Consider the following 17074-nt stretch of genomic DNA (forward strand, 5'->3'; position numbering starts at 1 on the left):
CCCAAACACAACTTTTCCCCAGGTCCTAGCCAACCTGTCACTCCTAAACACACTTGCTTTGGCCTGATTACATCCTTCATACAGTTTCACCCACTTGAAGCACATTCTATCCTGCAGTGCCCTCCCTTCCACATAACTAAATTCCCAAAGGACATGGCTTTATTAATTTCTTTATTCCTCATAGCACCACACCTTTTATTTCATAAATGTTCTTTGCTGTCAGTCAGTCAGCAAAAAGAGCTAATGAGTCCACAGGAGAGCAGCTGTTTGGCAGGTGTTTCTCCTGTAGCTGGATCCCATAGGAATAAAATTGCTTGGGTCTGATAAACATTGCACCACTTCTCCGCCTAAGGCACAGCAGCCTGGAGGTGCCAGTGTTACAAGTTCTATTGTGGGCTTCGGCACAAAATATGACACAGAAGCCACAAGTGGGTTGCTGCCTGTTCTCCCCGGCTCTCTCGGCTTGGGATGCACAACCACGACGCCAGAAAAGGTAGAGGGACACAAAGCAAACTTTAAACGCATACTGATTTCAAGCTGCCGCTGGATTCGCCCTTTGCTGCGTTCACGGAAGTCCACCTGAGCCTCATTGTATTTAGTCATCACCTCCACGAACTTCCGGGAGAGGACGGAGTGCTGTTGGAACAATGTAAAATGCAGTAAGCCCCTGGGAAGTAGAGGAAGGGGAGTGTCTGTGACTGCTGGAGAACCCAGCCCCATCAGCACAGTCGAGTCTGCAGCACCGGACTGGGAATCAAAAGAGCAGGTATAAGACTCAAATTTCCTAGCTTTCCTCCATTGGGAGAGTCAACTGACCTTTCCAAAGCATACTTTCAGTATCTGTTTACCTGCCCTGCTGACCTCACACGGTAATTGTGAGGCCAAAGGAGAGAGAATCTCAGAGTCCTGTGTCCACATGGACTCTGCATTTTTCTGGCCTCACCCTTGGCTTGCTTTCTAAAGCTGCCAGACTCCCTTCCCACATCCAATACCTGCCTAAGATCCTTCAGTTTTTAGTCTAACTGATCTCCCCCTAACTCTTCTTGCTTACAGCTAGACACATTCTTTCAACAGCCATAAGATTACTCAAATCTTCTTAAGAGTTTTTATTCCTCATCCACCTCTCAGCATCAAGCCCTACTGATTTTTCCCTTGCAAAATCACCAATATTTATACTTTTTCTAATCCCATTATCACTATGTAAATTCCGACTGAAATCAATGCAAAAATCTAACCTTGCCTCTTCCCCAGTCTGATTGAGATTTCAAATGGCTACCAGATTATCTTCCTAATATACTGAAGTAAATGCCCATCTACTTGACGATATCTAAATAGTTAACCTGTATTCAAAGACCTGTGGAACTGGCACTTGACCTACTAAAACTTCAACAACAAATAGCCAGATAGGCTATTCTCTTTATTATCTGCCCCTGGCCCCTGACTCCCACCCCCACTACCACCCACCTGCAGTGCTGCCACCACCACCACCAAGACCACCCCTCCACCCCTCCACCCCGCTACACACAGCTCCTGCCCCCATGGCTCTTAGAAAGAGGAAACTCTAGCCTGAGCCATCTGTGTTGTCACTCTTACACCATCCAAGGCCCAGCCTCCTCTGGCTACCCCTGTTTCTTCTGGAGATCTTTTAATACTGAGAGCACCGGGCATTTGATTCTATGTCTTCTGACACTGTTCTCCTACTGGGCTTTGGGTATCATTTCCTTATGGCACTTCAATGTCATGGCAGTCTTTAAGGGCAAGGATCGTACCTTTGATGACCCCAAAGTACCCAGCTCCAAACTGGAGACCTGATGACTTAGAACTTTTAGAGAGAGATGACAGAAGTGTCCTTATCTGTAAAACAAGGGAGGCATACTAAAGGTTTAAGCTGTGCTCCAAGGAACCTTAGTTCTTCTGAAGTCTTCTTAGAGGATGGTGTGAGATGGGGACCACACATGCTAAATTCCAGCCCTTACCCCTGGCTCCAATCTGGGCAGCTCCCCTTTACCAGTTCTTTTAATTGGGTTCCAAATAAAAATTGTATCAAAAAAAAAAAAAAGAAAGAAAGAAAAAAAAAACTCTACAGCTAGACAATAATGACAAAAATAATTGAAAGACTGGACTAGATGATTTTTAGACCAGGGAAAATCTCACCTGGGATTTCCGTATCCGAAGGTCTGCCGAAGACCGGACGTCATCTTCTTCAATATGCCTTTCCATGCCTTCAGAGGACAGAAGGGTTATTCTAGCCACACATCTGCTCCTCTCTTCTAAGGAACACACTATTCAGTGCAAATCTCCTCTTTTGTTCTCACACACCCAGCCCGTGTAGATGTAGCAACAGAAAGATGCAATTGTGCAAAGTCAATTCACAGGTAAGCTTCATTCAATGAGGTTTACTATCACCTCTTAGCAGAGGTCTGGACCACTAAGAAACCTAGGCTCAAGTCCTTGTCATGCTGCTTACAAGCTCTGTGACTACGGGGAAGCAACTTAACCTCTCCTGTGTTCCAGTCCTCTAATCTGTAAAACGGAGTAAATCACAGTACTTCCCTCATGATTCCAAAGAGAAGATTAAATGAGAATGCACATGAAGTGCTTAGCACAGTGGCCAGCACACTATCATTGTTATTACTGGATGCTGCTACTAAAGACCTCCCACCTCCATCCCCATGAAAACAGGTATTGTGATTTGTTTTGTGGGAAAAAATGAGCAACTCTCTGACCAATAGCATGAAATACAATGGGCCAGAGTGAAGGCTATCCCCATGGAACTAAAGAAACCTGTTGGGCCCCCATGAGGATGAATCGATGACAGTGGCTTCACTGACCTCTAAATAGATGGGAGGGGGTATGCCTGGCCCACCAAGCAATATCTCTAGGCTGAAAAAAAATCTTGCATTTATGTATCTATAAAATCACTGTTCAAATGTGTGTAGATGCTGGGGAATCTAGGGACCAGTGAGAGAAAAGTCAAGGGCCTAAGTTAAGGAACCAAATCACATAACTGCTCAATAGCTGAGAGGACACTTTAATTCTTGAGGCCTCTCATTCCTGGACTCTTACAACTACAGTCAGTATTCAAGGAAAGGTAAATTTCTGGGCTTACAGTAGGTCATTCAAGGAACAGTAATCCAATCACAAGCAAAGATGAAAGAAGTGGTGTCACCTCCATCAAGAGTGTCAGAAAGAGTTGACCCTGGAGATGTGAGATAGCTGTGGGTGGGGACTGGGTTGTTCCCTTCAAACCCTTCTTACTCTTCAGCTTGTTCCGGACACTGTTGGCCCTTTTCTTGATCTCAGCTGTGAGCTGCTCCAGGTCATCCTTGGTTTCTAGGTAAACAAAGGCGTGTAGAATCAGCAAAAAAAGAAAAGAAAAGACTCAATGCTATGTGGGTACTGCTATGTGGGCTATGGCAATCAGCAGAGGTGGGGAGCTTTCTCAAGCACCCATACTCCACAACAGTGATTGTCCAGGTGGGCTTCCCAGACACCAGCTATTAGAACCACAGAGGGAGCTTATTTTTAAAAGGCATTCTCCAAGCACCCCAGCCAAGACCTACAGGATAAAAACACCCAGGATTGGAGCCCAGGTATCTGCCTTCTTAATAAGACTTTCCAAGTAATTCTCCAGCACACAAAGTTTTGAGAACTTTGCTTTTAGAAGAAACAATCTTGTTTACCATGAAGGTTTCAGCTCAAAAGGTAGGAGAAGGTTTAGTGGGACTTCTGGGGAAAAGAGATTTCAACTAAGGCTCACCAACCTAGAACCAAGCATATATTTACAATATACTTACTATATGCTCAATGCCATGAGGATGTATGGAGCAAAATGAGTATTAGTTAGACCCATTCATTCAGAAATCATCCTTAGGCACCTACTATAGGTTGGCACTGAGTTAGAAACTAAGGAACCAGAGAGAAGATAGAGATCCTGCCTTCAAAGTATTTAGGGTCCAGTGGGGGACAAAGGAAAAAAAAAATCAGCAGTTCTAAGATGCGTTGTGGAGTAAGGGATGAGTTCTGGTCAAGCAATGCACAGGTGGTTAGCAGCCTGAAAGAATCTGGAAAGGCTTCTGAAAACAGTGAGTAGGATTGAGTTTTGAAGAATGATGAAGATTTAGCCAGGTAGATAGGGAGACTAAGAATGTGGGTCTCAGAGAGAAGGAATGATATGCAAAAGACATGAGGGAAGAAGCATTTGGGGGAGAACCAGAGTTTAGTCTGGCCAAAGTACAGCTATCATGGGGGAGGATGGGAGGAGAAAAGAGTGGAGAGGAAAGCAGGAATGTGACCATGAAAATTCCCATGTGCTCTGCTAAAATGCTTCAGTTTTACTCTTAAGATAATAGAAAGCTACAGAAAACTTTAAAGAGTAGAATGATAGGATCAGTTTTGCTCCCTGCCTTAAGGAACCTAAAATATAGTTCTAAGCCCTATTCTAAAAATGTGGAACAATTAAGGGGGAGCGTTTTCCTTGTAAGTGGTCACAAGCGGAAGCTGAGGGATGGGATAGATTGCTGTGGACCTGAACCACTGGAACGTTCCACGGAAAAAATGAGAATTGATCTGGGTCTTGATGGATGGGTAGGATTTGGGAAGGGGGATGGGAAAAGCATTTCAGGAAGGGGAAAGAGCACAAGCAAAGGCTCAGCAGTGGGACAGAGCACGGGAAATGTGAAAAGCAGTGAGAGTCACCAGCAGGCATGAGAGGGTCTAGCTAAGAAGTAGAAGGTTTAGCTAAATGGTTTGAGTGGGACCATGAGGAGAAAAGCTAACTTACGGCTGGGCAGTGTGAGCTTAATTGAGGTAAAGGAAATAGGGAGATGATACGGTGAGCACATGAGAGTAATAGAATGTGTTCACTCCCCTGCTGTTCGTAGAAGGGAGGGAAACAAGTCTGGCTCAGGGTCATCGCTGGGTGACTCAGTTCTGAGCAAACACTCACTTGGCTCTGGAATTGGTGCAGAGAGAATGATGCTGTACAGTTTCTTAGCCTCCTCCACATGCTCTGAGATCTTGTCAATGTTGAGCCGAGTATCCTCAATCTACAATCAGAAGGAGAATAATCTTTGTCATCAAAGAGGAAGAATATGTCCACGACTGATATAAATGCTTAGCAGAGCTCCCTGGTGACAACTGTCCACTTTCGGGGTTGGCAGAAAAAGATGATGACTAAAAATTCTTGTGCTGCCCGGTGAGTGCCCTTTCCATATAAACCAATCTCAACAGAACAGTCACAAAAATCCATACTCATTTCTCTCTGAAAGGAATACATCTGCAACCTTGGATGGGAGCATTCAGGCCAGTCAAGAAGATCTAGGAAAATGCATGAATGATAATCACAGGGAAGGGTCAGATAACCTTATCAGACAGATCCCACCCAGAGTGAGAATAGAAGACAATGGGGGAAAGAGGGGGAAAAAGGAAGGAAAGAAAGAAGTAAAGGGGAGAGAACAAACCTAGGGAGTAAAAAACAAAGAGGTAAGAATGAGAGGAAAAAAGAGACAGAAACAGAGAGAAAAAGAAGAGAAAAAGAGAGGCTAAGCCATAACCCTATCTCAGGAGACAGCCTGTGCTGCTCTCACTAGCTGACTCCCTAAGAAAAACCAGGACCCAGAAGCTCAGAACCACAGACAAATCTCTGCACATTCTTAAGGTTTCTGATGGAGCCAGATGTGTATCAAAATATTTCCAGCAGCACTCCATTCCCAGATAGAACACCACCACAAGACATTGCTGCAGGAGGATTAAGGACAGCAAGAGTCTTCAACACCCTCTTCAAGAGCATGGGCCACTCCTGGCACCTTGGCAAGGTCCTAGTGCACAAGCAGAAGAGACCTCAACGTCCGCAGTGTCTATCCACCTCACTTCCAACACTGGAAGAACGTCAACACTGGAACAATTAACAAACAGAAGTGATAAAATACCATACATGGGCTCTTAACATCTGAGATGCAATGAAAATACAGATCAATGTATATCCAGCTTCCAGCATCCCTAACTTTTAGTAAATGATTCTCCTGTTTTTAAAAATCGGAGCATAGGTCTCCAAATTACACAGAATGTAGCAGAAATAAAACATGAATTCATCTAACCTTCAAATCAGTATTTTTGCCACTGGAGCAGGGGATTCCCCCCTCTAAAAATAAATTGGCTTTGATGTGTCATAGTTTGAGAGTAGACAGTTGCTTAATGATATAGAACAAAATTTTAATGTACAAATATCATAAGAGTTTAACTACACATAAAGATATATACACAGACATTTGTGAAGCATTTTAACAGTTTGCAAAACAACCTTCATATAGGCTATCTTATTTATTCCTTGCAGAAATCCACAGGATTGTATTAGTACTATTATTCAAATGAGGAAAATAAAAGTTAAGAAGGTCACAGGTCATATAGCTGGTCATAGAAATAGCAATCAGAAACAGTTCTCTCCAGACTCTGACTGGGATGCTTTTTCCATTAGATCTAAGACTAAATTTTTTAATTCTCCCTACTGTTGTCACTTTCAGCAGAATACTAAGCCTATTCAACTATAGTAAGGGTCTGTGTTACCATGTGAATGCTGGTCATCTCCAGAAGTAAAGCCACCCCAGAGACTGGCCCTTCGATAACCCAGAAATTGTCACCTTAACTTGCCCATCCCCTTTATCTCTCATACTGAACTCAGAAAATATTGCATCACACCATGGTTACCTTCTACCATAGGACTGTCTTGCCAAAGGAATTACACTATTTTAGAAGACTGAAAAAAGGCTTTCCAGAATAAAATATACCAGCCATTTTTAAGTGAGTTTAACACATTTTAACAAGCTACAAGGCTTTAAATTTTGCATGTTCAATGATCAGATGGCTTAAAAAATCTCTTCTGAAATATTTCATAAGCTGAAGAATATCCTGACCCAAAGGTCGGTCAATGGTAGAAAGACAGGAGACAGGAAGTTGCTGGGATGAGACCGCTGGGCCTTACTTCTGGCATCTGGAGAATGGGTAGTAGATGGCCCATCTGGCCCTACTGGACTGGAGAACTGGTCATGGATGCTCCATCCTCAACTTGCCTGCAGGGCTCCCCAGGCTTAGCGAATGCATCCACACTGCTCCCACCCCACCCATCCTCCACCCATCCTAGCTGCTCTCTTTCCTCTGTCCTCAGCAACATCACCATTCAGAGGACTTTCAGGAACACTGATTTCTCAACAAGTTAGTTCACCAAATAATCACTGAACCTCTTTTATCATTAGACTACAGGATGGGCAACTGGCCAATCATAGAGCTTTCTTCTTTGGACATTGCATCTTTGTTTTTTTCTCAGAAGTGCTGGTTTTCCCCAAAGGTGACTTCTAGGTATTTCATGATGGAAGTTACACATGGTTTCCTCTTGTACAATTGCCAAATGATCAAAGAATCATGGGTGGAGGGAAACTAGGAGGAAATCTACACGTGCTGAATCAAAAAGCTCAATGGCTAATTGTCCCAGTGGTTTGTTAGGGGTTTGTTATTTTAAGTATACTGACATTATGCTGCACAGTAATATAATTAAGAACTAAAATATCAGAATGGTACTGGGTCGTTCACAGTACTCCGCGAAGTTGCCATTGCTCTATCCTACTTATACATGAGGACACTGAGGCTCAAAGAGGTGGAAGAACTTACTCAAGGCCATATTGCAGAAAGAGGCAAAACCAAGGTGAACCCAGGCATCTGCTAGATGCCAAACTCTGTTCCCTGAACCAGGTAAAGGTACAGAACCACTACGGCAGTCTCCTCTATCTTATTCAGCCTGCAACATGTTAATGTGCATGTTCAGCTCACTGTTTTTTTTGAGATCTGTTCAGCAGCCTTTCACAGAGCTCATGTACCTTATTTCTTTGTTCCCTAACCATAGATCTCCATAGAGAGCTCTGTATACAAGTGCTCAAGGAATTTTGCTGACCAAGTGACCCAATCCAAAAGATTATTTTTAGATCACCACGCTAAACTTACAGCTAATACATCTCCAATGTCTTCTCATTGTACATTACTTTTTAAACATTTTTTATCTTTTATTTTGAAATGATTTCAAACTTACAATACAGTTTCAAAAATAATATAAAACCCACACAGAGAACTCCAACATACCCCACCCAGATACCCAGATCCACCAACTTTTAAAACTTTGTCACATGTGCTATATCATTCTATTTATCCATCTATCAATCCATCCATCTAAATAAATGATTTGTCAGTAATACAAGAATCCAGATGGTACAGGATTTAAGAAAATAAGCTTAGAGACAGATCGGGTTCAAATTTCAGCTCTACCACTCAGTAGATTTATGACCTTGAACAAGCCACATACCTTCTCTGAGCCCAAGTTCTCTCACCTGAGAAATGGAGATTATCTTAATTCCCACTTCACAGAGTTTTTGTGAGGATTAAATGAGATAAAACATGTCAAAAGCTTAACACAAAGCACATGTCAATAAATGTTAGGTAATGATGATTAAAACAAAAATAGCCAACAATTACTGCTGATTTATTATATGCCAGGTACTATGCTGTGCCTTTATAAGCACATCTAGTTTAATCTTCACAGCAATCCTTACATTAACCAAAGTCTTTGTGATGTCATCAGTAGCCACCCAAGGAAATCAAGGATGGAGGGAGCAAGGCAACCACTCTTCACGCTGGAGGCCAGCCTCATGTAACCAGCTATAATTACCATATTATACTAATCACCATTATCTAACTAAAAATGAGGGAGTTATTTTCAGGCATGGTCTCTTCCCTCTGGACCTCATCAACCAGTTGAATCTAATTAGACAATGGAAAGCAGAGAAGAGTACTTTGGAGAACAGAGAGATTGCCGTGGGGAAGAGTTGAAGATTATCCATTCCGCCTAGGAAATAGTTTCTGCCTCTCCTAAACTCACATGTATCTTGTACCTCTAGTTAAGTACTAATCCTGCATATTTATTTAATGAAAATGTATATGTCACCCCTTTAAAGTGACAAAAGGAATGGGTTTCACAATTCATACAACTTTACCTCCCCCCAAAATAGCACAATACAAAACAGTCCTCATATCAGAGCTGCTCAGTCAAGTCCTATTCAGTCTGTTTTCTTCCTTACTTTGAAAAATAAACACCGATGAGAAGGGAGGGAGACTTTACCTCAGTCAACCAAGTAACAGAAGTCAAGTCCCTAAAGAGTTTCGCCAAGATTGGAACTAGTATTTCAACTCTCCTTTTATGAATGGGGAAAAAAAAAACAATGATCTCAGAGTTATAATGAGGAGAAAGAGAGAAGGAAAACCATGGCCTCTTCCTTCCTCCTTGAGTCTTCTGCCAGTGCCTCCCCTTGTCCAAACACACCAAACGCCAGTTGGCAAGGCACCAGGGAAATGTAGCAAATGGACCTCAGAGCAAACGGGCAAATAACTGGATTCTTGCCTGCCCCACTGAAAAGGCCCAGAAATGCAGGATCTGCCAGCTGGACTAGTAGGTCTCTGTCATCCAAATATTCCACTTCCCGAAAAGGGTGGTATGCCGGTTTGGATGTATTATGTTTCCCAAACCGCCATGTTCTTTGATGTAATCTTGTTGTGGCAGATGTATTAGTGTTAATTAGGTTGGAATCTTCAGATTAGGTTGTTTCCATGGAGATGTGACCCACCCAACTGTGGGTAATACCTTTGATTAGATTATTTCCATGGAGGTGTGGCCCCACCCATTCAGCACGGGTCTTAATTAAATCACTGGAACCCTACAAGAGCTCAGACAGAAGGAGCTCGGTGCTGCAGCTGAGAGAGACATTTTGGAGATAGCCGTTGAAAGCAGACTTTTGCTAACGCTTTGGAGATACTAGCCCAGAGTTTGCCCCAAGAAGCTAAGCCCAGAGATATTTTGGATAATGTCATTTTGAAACGCAACCTGGTAGCAAACAGACACCAGCCGCATGCCTTCCCAGCCAACAGAGGTTTTCCAGACACCAACAGCCTTTCTCCTGGAGGTATACTCAAGTTTATACCTTGGTTTGCACACCTTTATGGCTGCAGAACTGTAAATTTGTAACCAAATAAACCCCCTTTATAAAAGCCAATCCATTTCTGATATTTTTCATAACAGCAGCATTAGCAAACTGGAACAGGCGGCCATGACCAGGTGACCCAGGGCTGACCAGTGGGCCGGGGGGGGAGTCAGTTTGGAGCATCTGGGTAGTCTTCCTCCCTGATACAAGGATTTTTTAAATTTTTTCTGACTGCCTCCTTTCTTACTGCTTGGGAGACTAGTGTGAAGAGATGCTTGAGCTGTGGCTCTATGATGGTTTTAAAACAGAGCTGCAAATTCTTCAATGCTCCTTCCATTTAGAGTGGTCTATGTACCACTCTCTTAAATCTGGGGGTTCTGTGACTACTTCTACAAGAGTAAGGTAGAAGTGATGTGCTATGTGACTTTTGTGGCCCATCATTTGCTTCTAGAATCCTGAGCCTCCATGTAACAATTCCAACAACCCTGAGTCTGCCAGGCTGTGGGAACCCCAAGTTGCATAAGGAGGCCAAGGGCAGGTGTCCCCATTGACAGTCTCTGCCAAGCTTTCCTTTGAATCACCACAGCCCAGGCACCAGACTTTTGAGTAAAGAAATCTCCATAAGATTCCAGCTTCCAGAAATAGTGGAGCAGAAATAACCCACCCCAACTAAGCCCTGTCAGCATAATAAAATGGTGGTTGTTTTACACCACTATGTACTGGGGTGACTGTTATAAAGAAACAGAAACTTGGAACAGACTGTCTCTCAATCTTAAATGAAAAGTAAAGAGGATCACACAGATGCTGACCCCAATACCTCTGAGTCACTGCAAATACCCCTAACTCCAGACTTCTTCATATGTGAAATAAATACCTATGTTTAGTAGCTAAGCCAGAGTTAACCAAAAGCATCCCTAGATGACATGTCATGCTAAGCTCAGGGTTACAGATGCAGGTCAGTGCTCTCATCCTTTTTCCCACCAGCTGTGGCATCTCCTCTTCTGGTCTTTCCCACCCCTCCACTCCCCCTCCACCCCTGCAAACTGCTGTCAGGATGATTTTTCTAAAACACACTCTGAGTCCATCAATTCCTTGCTTAAAACCCAGAAAAGTTCCCCCATCGCTTTGCAGTAAAAAGTTCATAAGTGTAGCAGGCAACAGACCATCGGGAAAGCTTTCTAAAATTCCAAAAGCCTGAGTCATTCCAGTCCCTCTGAATAAGGCATGTGGATGTGCAAAAGGTTCTCCAGGTGATTCCAACTTGCAAGTCTAGTTAGAAACCACTGAATCCTTCCCTTACCTTCCCATCTCACTCCCTGCAGGCAGAATTTAATCTTCTGTGTTCCCATAGCACCTTGTACACATTTCTATTATCATATGACAACTTTGTAAAATTTCTATCACCCTCACCAGATAAGGACACAGCTGAGTGCAAAGAGAATGCTGTATCCCCAGCACCTGCACCTAACACATGTAGAAGACAGTAAGCACTCATGTATTTTGGATGGATGGATGAATGGATGGATGGATGGATGGATACAGAACAATAAACTTCTGATGTTTCTGCCTCCTAAGACACATGTCAATTTCCTCTGAAACTCTGCTCCCTTTGCCAGCTGAGCAAACAGACCCAGAAAAATGTGGACAACAGCAAATTATACAAAAATCTGGGGTTTATCATTTTTCAGTTTCTGGCTTAATCAGTCAAGATGGCCTGAAAACCCAAGGGCCAACTCTTTTCTCAAACAACTGAGAAGCTGAAGAAGGTGTTTGAGTTTTCCAGTGCAAAGTGCACTGTGCAAACACCCTGGTCCTGTGACTCTGCACCTGCACAGCAACAGCCAGGTGCAAGCGCCTCTCTGACCAAACTGTAATTCGCACTATCAGTCCTCTGCAAACAACCTGGGGTGGCCTGCTGGAACCAGTCCAAAGACCAAGTTTTATCACAAGTGCCTCCCCAAGAGATCTACTTAGTTGTATCCTATAGGGCGTACTGGGTGTGCTCCCCAGCCACATGAAGAGGGAAAGCCCCTGGTTTCCCTAAATCCCCATGATCTGGAATTTGCCCAAGATCACACAGCCATAATTGCTAGATTTGGAATTCAATCTCAAAGACCATCCCCTTGCCATGTTTCCCCCTTTTCTACCCTAAATATGATAGGGTTTGGGTTTTCTTTTTCCTTCTAAATGATCACAAACCATTTAACAAAGAGAAAGTGGTAAGAAGCAACCCTTCCAGGGTCTTCCTAAGTCCCCAAAAAGCCCCATTCAAAAATAGCTATCATCCATCCAGCATTTTTTGGCTTAGATAACACTTCCAGATATGTTCTGATGTGGTCCCCATAGCAGCCTAGAATGTAAGTACCAACATTCTCAATTTCTAGAGGAGCAAATTAAAGTTCACACAGACGAATAACCTGACCAAGGTCATAATGCTATTAAGTAGTTAAGAATGGATACAAATCCATGTCTTAGAGGCCAAAGCCCACCATCTTCTCACCTCAGAAGGAATACTGTCTCTCCGGGACCCTCTTAACTGGTTGTGCCAGTTTGAATGTATTGTGTCCCCCCAAACGCCCTTATCTTTGATGTAATCTTGGTGGGCAGACGATATCAGTTCTGATTAGATTTCCTTGAGTGTTTCTTTGGAGATGTGCCCCACCCAACTGTAGGTGATAACTCTGATGAGATAATTTCCATGGAGGTGTGGCCCCACCCATTCAGGGTGGGCCTTGATCAGTGGAACCATATAGATGAGCTGATGGGCAGAGGGAACTCAGTACAGCTGGGAGTGAACGTTTGACAAGGAGCTACAGCCAAGAGGGACACTTTGAAGAAAGCACAGGAGCTGCAGATGAGAGACAGTTTGAAGATGGCCGTTGAAAGCAGACTCTTGTTCCAGAGAAGCTAAGAGAGGACAAACACCCCAAGTGCAACTAAGAGTGACATTTTTGAGGAACTGCAGCCTAGAGAGGAACATCCTGGGAGAAAGCCATTTTGAAACCAGTACTTTGGAGCAGATGCCAGCCACGTGCCTTCCCAGCTAACAGAGGTTTTCCGGACACCATTGGCCATCCTCCAGTGAAGGTACCCAATTGTTGATGTGTTACCTTGGACACTTTATGGCCTTACGACTGTAACTGTGTAACCAAATAAACCCCCTTTATAAAAGCCAATCCATTTCTGGTGTTTTGCATTCTGGCAGCATTAGCAAACTAGAACACTGGTTTAAGAAAAGCAAACGAGTCCAGTTGTTGGAGATAAGTTAGTGGAGACCCTTATCTTAGAGAAGAAGCTATTTAATGCATCTGGTCATCCAAGGCAAGATTGTAGGGAAAAGCTACAAATAATTCAAACATCCCCCTAAGTTCCCACCTCCCAAAACCCTTTGAAGAGAAAGACATTTACTTTCCCCACAACTTGACTAACAGTGGACTCACAAAACCCAAGTGTTGTTTGATCTCACTAAGACTCCTTGACCAAAAGGTCAGAGCTACACAAAGAGAGTGGGAACTGTGGAGCGTTTACAGCCACCTTCCCAAATCAGGTCAGCACACACAAGTTGGCTCTTATAACCGTGTATTACTCTAATGGAGGAACAGGAATAAACTGTCAAGCCCAACTCCACTCCCTCTGGAGAAGAGCTAGAGGATTACTTGTCCACACTCACAGTCTAGAAGAGAGGAAGCTACAACATTCTCCCTGCAAAATGAATACAATGCCCCTTGCCTTCTTTCAAGAGAAAAATAAACAAACATCAGTGAAGAAACCATAGTACAGGGCAGAAACTTCAGTGACAGCTGAAGTTGTTTGTTGTTTTTTTTTTTAAGAGCATTTATATCAGATTTCACACTGAATGTTATAAAAATATTATCCCATTTAATCCCCATATAATTCTATGGGGAAATTATATTATCAAGCCCAATTTACAGATAAGGAAACTGAGGTTCAGCATGTTAAGGAGATTGTACAAAATCAACAGGTGGTAAGAAGCACAGCAGAGATTCCAACTCGAGTCTATGTGGCTCTAAAGCCTGTGTTTCTGCCCGTGATACACCATTCCCTCCACAAGCTTTCCACTACTCCTGATCTACAACAGCACACCCCAACAAGGACCTCAAGATCAAAGAGTATGTGAACAGACAGATATGGTGGACCCATTTCTGTCCCTGATAAACTTCAAAAAATTAACTAGTGGTTTCTTGGTTTCTCAGATACCACTAGAATTAAGTCAAAGGGATTACAAAAATTTTTGGTAACAACACATCTGATCTATCTGAATCACAGACCTAAAAATACAAAGGTTTACATTGGTGGCTATGAACCAGTGGTTAATTCCATATTTAAATTATGTACTTCAAGCATGAAATATCATTAAATGTTGTCATGTAGCATAAGATGTTAAAAGCATTTCTTTAATTTCATACAATTTACCCTTTGCTTTTTAAATAAGATAGAAAAAATCCAAACCTTCTCAAGTAAGTAGCAAAAAGAGAATCTTGGTCACTTCTTGATCCAGCCATCCTACCCGCAGCCAAAGACTGAATTTCCTCTGCTACCCTTGAAAGAGCTTTACTAAGGAAACTGAATTTCCTTATGCAATTCAGAAAAGACACAGGAAGGTTGGCTACCTCAGAAAAGAACTCATCCATGAAAGCCGTGTTGTCGATAGCAATCTCGACCTCATTGTCATCGTCATCCTGAGTCAGCTGCTTCTGTAAGAGACAAAAAGAACAGGGTGAAAATAAAAACTGAATTATTTGTAATAGTCACAATGAATAGCTAACACGAATGCTTACTAAGTACTAAGAGGTATAGTAAGCCTTTTGCATACATAATCTCCTTTAAAACTCATAATAACTCTATAATGCATCAAACTCTGGTGCCATACTGTCCAAATTGAAATCCTCACTCCTCCACTTATTGATTTTCTTTTGGAGGGGGCGAGGATGGGCAAGTTACTCAACTCGTTGTGTCTAGGTTTCCTCATCTGTAAAATGCCCACAATAACACGACCTACTACATAGGGTTGTTTAAGGAATAAATGAGATAATGAATATAAAACACTTTAGTACAGTACTTGGCATACTGTAAGGACTCCATAAATGCTAGCGTTGGGTGGTACCAGTGGTAGTGGTAGTGATTTTACTATGATTCATTCCAACTGAGGAACCTGAAACTTTAGGAGGTTAAGTCACACAGCCAGAATATAAGGATCAACAGATTCTAACCCATCTTTTGGATCTGGACCCCATGTTCCTAACCCCTTCTTCCCGCTGTTCACATACATGATCCACCCCACCCCTCCAGGGCTCTAAATTAGAACAGCTCCTGGCCACCATTCCTCCAAGTCCCCAGGCCTCACAGTAGAAGCAAAGATTTTCCTGTTTTCAGAAACCACCTATTGCAAAGGAAACAGTACTGTGGCTGCTGACTGTTAGAGAGCTCATGTTTACAGGGAAAAGGGAAGCAACCCTGGGGACCCCAGCTTTCTCAATCTCATTCAACTTCCTCTGCAAAATCACAAAATGGCTATCTAAAGGAAGCATGTCTATTCCCACCCAACATCAAAGGCCTGGGCCATTCCTACGTTCTTCCTGAATGCCCTCCCCAGACTACTGCTACACTGCACACCGCCGATCTCCAAACACATAGGGAGAACTGGTTATTGGGGGTAGGAGGGGGTGGCAGGGTAAACCCGCCTACATCTGTTTCTTCACAACCTATAGTTGCTGGTGGCATTCTAAAGTCAGGACATGTCACCTTCAAACACTCAGAACTCTGCGGACAATGAAAGCCACCAGTGGCTCTTTTCTTTATTCCCTTCTATCCTCCTAATCCATAGCAGAAGATGGAGTTACTGGAAATTCCATGGAAATGTGGGGCTCTCCAGCCATCTGGGGAGTCTCATTTGACTGCCACCCCCAGCATCTCACCCTCTGGCTTGTCTGGAACAAGCAGCATTCCAAGCTGAAAAGCCACTATCAAGGAACTGCATGTAAGGGCACAGCCAACACAGTAATCTTCTTAAACCTCAGAACTGATCATGTCCCTCTACCACTTAAAGTCATTCAACAACTCATCTCCTAGGATTAAATGCCCCAGTGCCTAACAGAGCACGTGGGGCCCTTTAAGATCTGACCCCACCCATGTTTCTCCCTCTAAGATACACTCTCCAGGCCAGACACTTGGACTCCTTGCATTTCCTGGACACATCATTCTTTCCCATCGCTGAACCATCACAGAGGGCTTCTTCCTGGAATAGCTTGTCCAGCTGGAAAAATTTTATCTCAGCTTGAACAACCTTCTCTATGTACCTTCCCTGATGCACACCCACACCACGCAAAATTAAAAACTTCCCTGAACTCCCACTGCACTTCGTGCAAATTTCATAGCAACCATCACAGACCACTACTAATTGTCTGTTTACATAGCTATCTTTCCCCACTGACCACAAAGTCCTAGAGGATCAGCATTGCTTTACGTATCTATAATAGTGGATACTTCGAGTATGTGTCCGCCCAGAACACCTTCCTTTGGGGAACTACCCTCACCCTTTCCTCATGATTCTGGAGAGACTATCAATCATGACCCCAGCCTCCTAAAGGAATTTGAATTTTGAAAGGAGTCAACAGACCCGCCTAGGAGATTCCCAGAACTGCCCTATTTGTCTCCTTTCTCAGCCATCCCTTGGCTTAGAGCAAGTTCTGCAGATTTTCCCAGTACTCTCTCAATGAGCTGAACAGTCTCCTAATATTTTTTAAATTCATTTAGCGAGAATCGGCTTTTGTCACTTTCAATTAAAACTGAGCACTGTACTGTCATTAAGTTATTTAATATGTATACTGAGCACTTACCATATACTAGGCATGGAAGAGAAATTTAATCAATTTTAGCTGAATAAAGAACCAGCTTCCTCAGAGAGCAGCAGCCTGGATTCACTTCATCAAGCCCATCCCAGGCATCACTCAGGACTCTCGGCAGCCTCCAGGGAGCTGTCCCCCTGGGAGGATCTCTGTGACTCCCACTAGAAAACAGGATCCCAATCTTCCTCCAGG

The 17074-nt window shown here is 43.2% G+C and overlaps 1 protein-coding gene across 3 annotated transcripts in view; it reads right to left on the bottom strand.

Moving 5' to 3' along the window:
* STX3 (syntaxin 3) overlaps positions 1-17074 on the bottom strand; it is a 43454-nt gene that overhangs the window by 11444 nt on the left and 14936 nt on the right. For all 3 annotated transcript variants that reach the window (XR_005217341.1, XR_005217340.1, XM_037838463.1), the window contains exons 2-6: positions 14648-14731; positions 4949-5048; positions 3259-3333; positions 2155-2222; positions 528-636 (exon numbers count right to left, since the gene is read on the bottom strand). Coding sequence is in view for 1 of the 3 variants with exons in the window: in XM_037838463.1 (XP_037694391.1) it covers positions 528-636; positions 2155-2222; positions 3259-3333; positions 4949-5048; positions 14648-14731 (436 nt within the window). In the remaining 2 variants the exon portion in view is untranslated. The remainder of the gene's footprint in view (positions 1-527; positions 637-2154; positions 2223-3258; positions 3334-4948; positions 5049-14647; positions 14732-17074) is intronic.

This window comes from Choloepus didactylus, chromosome 6 (assembly GCF_015220235.1).
Source record: "Choloepus didactylus isolate mChoDid1 chromosome 6, mChoDid1.pri, whole genome shotgun sequence".
NCBI lineage: Eukaryota > Metazoa > Chordata > Mammalia > Pilosa > Megalonychidae > Choloepus > Choloepus didactylus.